Source organism: Manis javanica, chromosome 12 (assembly GCF_040802235.1).
Source record: "Manis javanica isolate MJ-LG chromosome 12, MJ_LKY, whole genome shotgun sequence".
NCBI classification, from domain to species: Eukaryota; Metazoa; Chordata; class Mammalia; order Pholidota; family Manidae; genus Manis; species Manis javanica.
Window position 1 is genome coordinate 44,308,356 of NC_133167.1, and position 10,461 is coordinate 44,318,816.

The 10,461-nt window shown below is 36.6% G+C and overlaps 1 protein-coding gene across 1 annotated transcript in view; it reads left to right on the top strand.

Annotated features, from left to right (window-relative positions):
* The window catches only part of ZC3H15 (zinc finger CCCH-type containing 15), a 29,989-nt gene extending 21,201 nt beyond the window's left edge, over window positions 1-8,788 (top strand). The window contains exons 6-10 of the mRNA XM_037000379.2: window positions 3,867-4,049; window positions 5,406-5,552; window positions 5,715-5,816; window positions 6,571-6,694; window positions 7,963-8,788. Coding sequence (XP_036856274.1) covers window positions 3,867-4,049; window positions 5,406-5,552; window positions 5,715-5,816; window positions 6,571-6,694; window positions 7,963-8,153 — 747 coding nt within the window. The 3' untranslated portion in view covers window positions 8,154-8,788. The remainder of the gene's footprint in view (window positions 1-3,866; window positions 4,050-5,405; window positions 5,553-5,714; window positions 5,817-6,570; window positions 6,695-7,962) is intronic.
* The last annotated feature ends 1,673 nt before the right edge of the window (window positions 8,789-10,461 follow it).

Sequence of the window (10,461 nt, forward strand, 5' to 3'; positions counted from 1 at the left end):
TCTTTGCTGGTAATTGGTTTCTTTAGATTTTGTGTTTCTTCCTTGGTCAGTCTTTGAAGGTTGTATTTTTCTAGGAAGTTGTCCATTTCTTCTAGGTTTTCCAGCTTCTTAGCATATAGGTTTTCATACTATTCTCTAGTAGTTCTTTGTATTTCTGTGGGGTCTGTCGTGATTTTTCCTTTCTCATTTCTAATTCTGTTGATGTGTGTTGATTCTCTTTTTCTCCTATTAAGTCTTACTAGAGGCTTATCTATTTTGTTTATTTTCTCAAAGAACCAGCTCTTGGTTTCATTGATTTTTTTCTATTGTTTTACTCTTCTCAGTTTTATTTATTTCTTCTCTGATCTTTATTATGTCCCTCCTTCTGCTGACCTTAGGCCTCATTTGTTCTTCTTTTTCCAATTTCGATAATTGTGACTTTAGGCTATTCATTTGGGATTGTTTTTCCTTCTTTAAATATGCCTGGATTGCTATATACTTTCCTCTTAAGACTGCTTTCGCTGTGTCCCACGGAAGTTGAGGCTTTGTGTTGTTGTCATTTGTTTCCATATATTGCCTAATCTCTATTTTAATTTGGTCATTGATCCATTGATTATTTAGGAACATGTTGTTAAGCCTCCATGTGTTTGTGAGCCTTTTTGCTTTCTTTGTACAATTTATTTCTAGTTTTATACCTTTGTGGTCTGAAAAGTTGTTTGGTAGGATTTCGATCTTTTTGAATTTATTGAGGTTCTTTCTGAGGCCTAGTATGTGGTCTATTCTCGAGAATGTTCCATGTGCACTTGAGAAGAATGTGTATCCTGTTGCTTTTGGATGTAGAATTCTATAGCTGTCTATTAGGTCCATCTGTTGTAATGTGTTGTTCAGTGCCTCTGTGTCCTTATTTTCTGTCCAGTGGATCTGTCCTTTGGAGTGAATGGTGTGCTGAAGTCTCCTAAAATGAATGCATTGCATTCTATTTCCTCCTTTAGTTCTGTTAGTATTTGTTTCACATATGCTGGTGCTCCTGTGTTGGGTGCATATATATTTAGAATGGTTATATCCTCTTGTTAGACTGAGCCCTTTATCATTAGGTAATGTCCTTCTTTATCTCTTGTTATTTTCTTTGTTTTGAAGTCTATTTTGTCTGATACTAGTACTGCAACACCTGCTTTTTTCTCCCTATTGTTTGCATGAAATATCTTTTTCCATCCCTTGACTTTAAATCTCTGCATGTCTTTGGGTTTGAGGTGAGTCTCTTATAAGCAGCATATAGATGGGTTTTGCTTTTTTGTCCATTCTATTACTCTGTGTCTTTTGATTGGTGCATTCAGTCCATTTACATTCAGGGTGATTATTGAAAAATATATACTTATTGCCTTTGCAGGCTTTAGGTTCGTGGTTACCAAAGGTTCAAGGTTATCTTATTTAGCATCTTACTGTCTGACTTAACTCGTATTGAGCTATTATAAACACTGTCTGGTGATTCTTTATTTCTCTCCCTTCTTATTCCTCCTCCTCAATTCTTCATATGTTGGGTGTTTTGTTCTGTGCTCTTTTGTGTTTCCTTTGACTCCTTTTGTGTGTAGTTGATTTTACTTTTTGCCTTTAGTTAATATTGGGTTGGTCTGCTTTCTTTGCTGTGATTTTATTTTCTCTGGTGACATCTGTTTAGCCTTAGGAGTGCTCCCATCTAGAGCAGTCCCTCTAAAATACCCTGTAGAGGTGGTTTGTGGGAGGCAAAGTCCCTCAACTTTTGCTTGTCTGGGAATTGTTTAATCCCTCCTTCATATTTAAATGATAGTCATGCTGAATACAGTATTCTTGGTTCAAGGCCCTTCTGTTTCATTGCATTAAATATATCATGCCATTCTTTTCTGGCTTGTAAGGTTTCTGTTAAGAAGTCTGATGATAGCCTGATGGGTTTTCCTTTGTATGTGACCTTTTTCCTCTCTCTAGCTGCCTTTAATACTCTGTCCTTGTCCTTGATCTTTGCCATTTTAATTATTATGTGTCTTGGTGTTGTCCTCTTTGGGTCCCTTCTCTTGGGAGTTCTGTGTGCTTCCGTTGTCTGAGCAACTATTTCCTTCCCCAGTTTGGTGGAGTTTTCAGCAATTATTTCTTCAAAGACACTTTCTATTTTTCTTTCTCTCTCTTCTTCTTCTGGTGCTCCTATAATGCGAATATTGTTCCGTTTGGATTGATCACACAGTTCTCGTAATATTGTTTCATTCCTGGAGATCCTTTTATCTCTCTCTGCATCAGCTTCTCTGTGTTCCTGTGCTCTGATTTCTATTCCATTAACGGCCTCTTGCATCTCATCCAGTCTGCTCTTAAGTCCTTCCAGAGATTGTTTCATTTCTGTAATCTCCTTCCGGATTTCATCCCTTAGCTGTTGCATATTTCTCTGAAGATCCATCAGCATGGTTATGACCTTTTTTTTTTTTTTTTTTGAATTCTTTTTTGGGGAGATTGGCTAGGCCTATCTCCCCTGGCCCTCTTCTAGGGGTTGTCTGGAGTATTCTGGACTGGACTAAATTCTTGTGCCTTTTCATGGTGATAGAAGTAGCTGTAGGCTGGTAGCGTGTGTGTCAGCTGGGAGAACAAAGTCCTTTCCTGCTTGCTCGTCGCCTTGCCCTTCTCCGCTGCCTGTGTTGTTTCCCTGAACTCCTGGAGCAGCTTCCTGGTTAATCCCCTAAGCTGCTGTGGTCACAGTAGTGCAGAGCCCTGTGGGGAGTGGCAGGCACACCAGGTGCACTCTCCCACGGAAGCGGCGCTCCTGTCAGGCAGCTGTGTGCCAACAATAGCCTTTGGCCTGGATGGCTGTATGCTGGGCTGAGATTCTGGGTGACTGCTAGGGGCGTGGCTATTCCTGGGCTGCTCCTCCACCACTGCCGCTGGCTCCCGTAGGCCGCTCCCAGTCCCCTCTGGCGCTGCTGCTGTGGGCTTGCACAGGCCGCTTCTAGCCCCCTCCAGCGCCACTGCCACGGGCTCATGCAGGCTACTGTGTTGCCGCCACCGCAGGCTCGCGCAGGTATCTCCCGGGTCCCTCTGGCGCAGCCTCCCCTGGCGTGCATGCTGCCACTCTCACACTATTGGGCTGGTGTGTCAGGGTCCATGCCGGATGGGCAAGCAACTAGCAGGCTGCTTATCACCATGAAGGGCTTCAGAGCTGCGCTGCCACCCAGGGGGCTTAGGTCGCTTAGAGTTCCCTGGATTCCCAAGTGCTAGGGTGTGTGTGTCGGGATGACTTCGACCAGTTGTGGTGTCCCTGTCCCTTTAGACTTGCAAAAAGCACTCGCTTTTCTTTTGTCTCAGGGGCGTGTTGTGGGGACCTGCTCGCAGATTTTGCTTTTCCATTTCTCTAATATTCAGCACCCCCGTATACTGTGTCTCTGCACTCCTCGTGCAGATTTCTAGAGCTGGTTGTTTAGCAGTCCTGGGATTTCACTCCCTCCCCACTCTGACTCCTTTCTTCCCGCCAGGGTCTGGATAGGGGGGCCTTCAGGTCCCGCTGGGCCGCAGCTTATGTCTTACCCCCTTTGTGTGATGCTGAGTTCTCACAGATGTAAATGTAGCCTGGCTGTTGTACTGTATCTACTGGTGTCTCTTTTAGGAATAGTTGTATTTGTTGTATTTTTAAAATTATGTATGTTTTTGAAAGGAGATTTCCACTGAACTATTCATGCCGCCATCTTGGCTCCTCCCCCATCATAGTAAATATTTTAAGATAAACTTATATGAACATTTCTGCACAGAGGTTGCTCTCTACATAAGTGATTAGCCTAAGGATGTGAATATGAATGTAACTTGTTCCATATACTTAAGTATTTACCTTGTAAATGAACTACACTGAATCACTACTCTGTATAATATTGTTTCTGTAGGTGTGCAAGCATTTCCTTGAAGCTATTGAAAACAACAAATATGGCTGGTTTTGGGTATGCCCTGGAGGGGGTGATAATTGTATGTATCGTCATGCCCTTCCTCCTGGATTTGTATTGAAAAAAGATAAAAAGAAAGAAGAGAAAGAGGATGAAATTTCATTAGAAGATCTAATTGAAAGAGAGGTAACTAGAATCTTACCATTCAAAAAACTAAAGCATGATTTGATGTGAAATTCTAACGTTTACCACTTGGTGGCAATAACATATTGTCAGGAAAAGGAAAAAGTATGTCTTTTTCTCAAAATTGTCTTCCTTTTTCTTAATTCTTGTATGTCTGAAATGTAAATGTAGCCATAATCATTAGCCAGTCATGACATTAATTTTAGAATTGTAAAACAATTTTTTAAGAGCTAGCCAAATAAATGTTTCTATAAGATTGGTATCTTATAGAAATCAATTCATTAAAATGCTAAGCATTCAAATTAATTAGACTTGAAGTTTTAAATGCTTCCCTGATAGTCTTTTATTTTTTGCCATTTTTATAATCATTAATGTATGAAAGGAGACAATTCTACTAGTTTTTCAGTTACATGTTTTATCATCCCTGGACTCAGACAATCACTCTGCTGATACGGGGGGAATGAGTCTCATTGAAGTGAATCTTGACCTGCTTGCTCATTGCTGGTACAGCCTAGACTACTTTTTATTCTGTGAGTTAGTAGATAGGATTACTGAGTTAGCAGATAGGCTCCTGGGAATGACACAAAAATATGTAAAATACTGGGAATACTAGGTTTAAGGTTGTATGTTTCAAACTATATCTACTTTGCCTTGTCTTGGATAATCTTAGTATTTTGTATGAATGTCTGATGTGGGATTATGTACGTTTGTTCATAAATTAACATACTGTTTGATGTCTCACACTGGAGACAATATGGTATAATAGAAAATGTAGACTTCAGAGTCAGGTGCATTTGGGTTTGTTATCCTAGTTCTCCCTCATATTAGCTGTTGACCTTTGGTAAATATTCCATCACTGTCTCTGCTTCCTTGTGGCAATCAGTGTGTTAGCATATATATATAAAGTATTTAACTCTGAATACCTGGTAGACTTTCAGCAAATATTATTTTTATCTTTATATTTATTACTTACTGGCCCTGTGAAGCAGTTGGTGTTTTTGCTTAGTTTTTTTCCATTATTTCCTAAGGAACACAAATGAAACTTATTGTCGTAGTACTTCTCAGAATATTGTTTTCAGCATTTGACTTACGTAAAAACAATTTCTCATCACAAGTTTTACTCAATTTCAGTTTTGAAAAGAAATACAGCTGAGAATAATGTACTTTATGTTTAGAAATGCTTCTATCTCTGGACACTCATTTTGCTCATTGCCACAGAATAAAAATACATCAGTTTATTCTAAATTTAATATTTTCATAACAGTCACAGGCAAGGACTTAATTCCATTAAGAGAAAACTATTAAAAACAGTATTTTAGGTGACTTTGGGGGAAAAAATTAACTCTTTTATCTTTGCAGCGTTCTGCCCTAGGTCCAAATGTTACCAAAATCACTCTAGAATCTTTCCTTGCATGGAAGAAAAGGAAAAGACAAGAAAAGATTGATAAGCTTGAGCAAGATATGGAAAGAAGGAAAGCAGACTTCAAAGCAGGAAAAGCATTAGTGGTATGTCCCAGACTCACCTGAGTAGATTCTTTATTCTGCCTTTATTAAAATTCTGTGTCATGCATGATTTTATCCTTATTTAATCATATGTATGTTTAAAATCAGTGATCAAGAAATGTTTGAATTTTGTCCTTAGTTGATAACATTTGTGCCTTTGAATAGATCAGTGGTCGTGAGGTGTTTGAATTTCGTCCTGAACTGGTTGATGATGATGATGAGGAAGCAGATGATACCCGTTACACCCAGGGAATAAGTGGTGATGAGGTAAGAGGAAGCTTTTGGATGGGACCTCATCTCCTCAGTATTGATTGAGAAAAACAATAGAGATAATAAAGCAAAATGGTTAAGAGTACCAACTCTGGGACCTCAGTTCAAGTCCTGATTTGAATATAGGAAATTACATTTACTCTAGGCCTCCATCCTCAGCTGTAATAAGGACATAATGATAATCCCTGTATCACAGGGTACCCGTGAGAATTAAGTGAGTTAATACATTTGTATTTATGTAAATATAATTTTATAGAATTTAGGATAGTTCCTGGTATGTAGTCAAGTGGTTATAAGTATTAGCTATAAAAAGCATGTGTTTTATTCTTCCTAAAAGAAAAAAGATTTCTTTGTTTAGTATTTTGTATAAGAAAATGATGGGACAGAGATACTAACTGGAACATTCAGAGTAGGGAGTAGATGACAACAGAATCATTTGGTTGTAGACAAACTTAGTAATAGCACATCACTAACTACATTTCTTTGTGTGGTTGTAAAATTATGACTTTATCTTTGATTTGAAAAATAAGAATACCATATTCTGTATATCAAAACAGTGATGTCAGAGGCAGAAGATTCAAGTATGGCATCACTATTCTTTTTTCAAGAAGTTTAGAAATAGTGCAATAGTGAATCGTTTGTTTTCATTTCGCATTAGTAATTTGTTTCATTAAGATAAATGTCAGAGATAGAAGGCAATTTATGAAAACTGTTCTTAGTAGTAACAATTGTCTTCTATATGTCTTTAAAGGTTGATGATTCAGTGAGCGTAAATGACATAGATTTAAGCCTGTACATCCCAAGAGATGTAGATGAGACAGGTATTACTGTAGCCAGTCTTGAAAGATTCAGCACATATACTTCAGAAAAAGATGGTAAGTATCACAACTTTTGTGTAATTCTAATAACAAGGAAACTGTAAAAATTCTATTCATAGAATTCAAAAAGTATGTGGAAGGAGACTAGGCTTGGAAAGCTTAAGATGCCTGCGGGTACCAGACTGGTAAATGTAAATGTGCAGTTTGGCCGTATATAAAAGTAAGGAGTCGTGAAGGCTGTAGAAATAGGTAGTCAGGTGGATACAGAAGCCATTAACTGAAAGTAGAGAGGGACAAAAATGAGTTTAGGGATGTAGCTAATCAATTTGGGACCCCGTGAGTTTGAAATACTTTATCAAAAAAGGACACATTGTCTAGGATACTGTGTAAACATTCACAGGAGGTAAAGTCATCTACATTGGTAGCTGAGAGTGAATGAATCTCCCAGTCACAAAATATAGGATGAAAATACTATAGAACGCAGTGCAAATACCAGTGTTTTGGACTATTCAAATAGGACAAGCTTGGAAAAAACACTGAGGAGGACAAACATTAAGAGATTCAGTAAATCAAATAGAATGACAACTGGAAAAGATTCTTTAGGTGCAAATAGGGAAGGAATTATAGGAGTTAGGGGGGCAGTGTTCATCAGGATTGCAGTGATAGGCAGGAGAACAATGAGTACAAACAACTCACTGTTAAGAACTTTGAGGATGGTCATGGGAAGGGCTTTTTAGGATATGGGAAATCTATCTATGTCTTCAGGCCCAGAGTAAGGATCTGGGAGAGGAGGAAAATGAAAGGATATTAGTTATAGAAGCAAAATCGAAGAAAAGTAGCTGCATAGCCCTAGGTTCTCTTTCACAATTTGATGACAAGATGAAAATTTCTCTTCATGCTTATTTACACATTACAACTGGTGTGATTTAATTATTGCAAAACCAAAAACTAAGTAGCTGCTTTTATCGTGTTTTTTATTCCATAGCCATTTATTCATAGAATTCAAAAAATATGTGGAAAGTGACTGTTTAAAAATCGCTGTGTCATTTAAGGAAAACAAAGTTGTATAAGATAAATCTTCCCCTCAAATATATGAACCATTAAGCAGTCAAATATTTACAATGAAAGACATGTTTATGCTAGGTATAGATCATTGGTACAAATAAGCCCCAAAAAAATATATTAGTTCTCCTTGGAGTTATCTTCAGGAAAGCCTTCATGCAAAAAGGAAAATAGGAAATGTAGTGTCAGTCTGTGACTGCCAATTTCTAATGGAATAGCTTTTTCTGTTTCTGGGCCTTACTGATTTCAGTTTTTATTTTTAGAAAACAAATTAAGTGAAGCTTCTGGAGGTATGGCTGAAAATGGTGAAAGAAGTGATTTGGAAGAGGACAATGAAGGGGAGGGACAGGAAAATGGAGCCATTGATGCTGTTCCTGTTGATGAAAATCTTTTTACTGGGGAAGATTTGGATGAACTAGAAGAAGAATTAAACACACTTGATTTAGAAGAATGACAACAAGTCAACGAAAAAATTAAGCCAGCTCAGCATGAGCTGAATTTGACCACATTATTTTTTTTTCGCCTAGAATTCTTCAACAGGATGTTTATTTCCCGTGCTGATTCTGGAGAGCTTACTCTCCTCCAAAAAAGGAATATTCTCCCTACATCTTGTCTTCTGACTTTGGCTACATCTCATAGTAAGTTCAGAGTAGTTGACGATAAACTGAAAATATAATGGTCATTGCAGAAAATGATTTATTGTTGTATCTGTCCACTCAAGTAGAAAGTGTAACTGCTTTTCCAGCTTTTGATTTTTATTGGGCATGTGTTATTACAAGGACAACATAAATTTAAACTTAAAATACCCTTCATTAATGCAGTTTTTTTCTCATTTCTTTTGTATTTATACATTTGAAAGACTGCCTGCATATGAGCACTGTACTTCATAAAGGAAACTGCATATGCAAATTCAGTATTGTATATCTCTGGACAGTTTAGGTGGACATTTAAAACGAATTCTTAAACCTGACAGGATCAGCTACAATGCCTGACAGGATCAGCTACAATGCCCTGTGTTACACTGTTTTAAACGTTTCCCTCTTCTTTTTTGCCAATAAAGTTGTAAATAAAGACCATCATACATTAAAATCCAAATATGGGCCTTTTTTTTTCCTATGAAAGTTTCTTAGCATATCTAGCCTGAAGATTTTAACTAAATATCTATCATAATTAACTGTCAGAGAAGGCACCAACATTTAAAGGTCTCTCTTAATACTGATTGCAGAACTATGTAGACAGTAGTACTCTGAGTTAACTAACACTGCTTCTAAGCCTGGAAGAAAGACAATAGATGATGTTACATGAAAGGGTAATTCTTGAATTGATAAATAATCAACCTAGTTAAATACCACCTACAAGTTGAACTAAATACTACTTAAGCATCATTGGAGAGGTCCATAGTATTATAATAGTACTTACTCAAGTTTGATTACTCTGTGTGCAAGAGTGTAAACAAATCCACCAGAAAACTGGACTGAGGCCCTTTGACATTGAGATCCCATGAAAAATTAAAGTGATACACTTAAAATGGGCATAATTTGCTAGTGACATAGTTAGGCCTTTTTTATCCCTTTTCTGTTAAGTGTATTTTCAAATATTAATAAGTGCTTCTTTTGTTTGCAATATAAATGGATTTTATCATATTTCAGTAGTAGCACTGAAATGTCAGATGAACTGGACCCTAATCTCATTTCTGCCTCAGATTAAGTTGTGTGATTTTTAAATCTCTGAATCTTAGTTTCTTCATATGCATATAAAAGTTAAAAGTGCTTCTGAATTGTAAAACCTAAGAAAGCATGATTGTAAATCATGTCAAATGGTAACTTAAAAGTTGGTAAAGAAATTGACTTCCTGGCTGTTCAGTACTAGTACTATAATTGACATTTTTTTAATTGAGAACATCATGAGGCACATTTTTTCACCACCTATGATGAAAGTATACTTAAATAGTCTGTATATAAAAAAAAAACTGAGTTTTAAAGTTTATATCTATGAAAGATTTGTTCCACTTTTTTATTAAAGTTTACCTACTGCATTATTTAATAATGAAACATTTTCAAAATAAATCTAAAGAACGTAAATCTTTCTAAACCTGTAACCCAAGCAATCATTTTTTTCCATGTTTAAAACCATCTAAAACTTCTGTAAGAATTGTCTCATAAACGTTAGATCCATTTACAACTAAGTTATTTTTCTTAATTTTGTGTAGGTGGGCCTATACAAACAAAAGTAAGCTGAAGGTCTTCAGTTGTTTAAAGTGTTACTACTTTACAGCAAACATAATTTTGAAAACTCAGGTATTTTTTAGTAAGTGAGTCAGAGGGAAAATGCTGCAGTTTGGAGGTAATTTTTGATACCCTACAATTCTTTAGGATGCTTTCATCTGTCTTGCCATAAAGATTCTTCCATATGTCTGAGCATAAATCCAATATATACTCAGAAAATGCAAAAGCATTTTAAGAAAATCCAAATGCAAAATTAAATCTTATAAAATAACATATAGTACATTGCAGAGGCCAGTAGATACATAATTTTTGTATTCACGGTATAGTTACTCTAAATAAACACACCAAATCTGAAATTGACTTTTTTCAAACCCATTTACACATGACTTTAAGTAGTTTTTCCTTACAAATTGCTCTTTTATTTAATTCCTTTGTTGACGTAATAAATCTCTGTAATCTAATTTCAATTATGTGACTTAGCTTCATTTTTAAAAGTTTGTGGTTTAGAAATTCAGAAACTTAAGGTAAGCCTTTCAT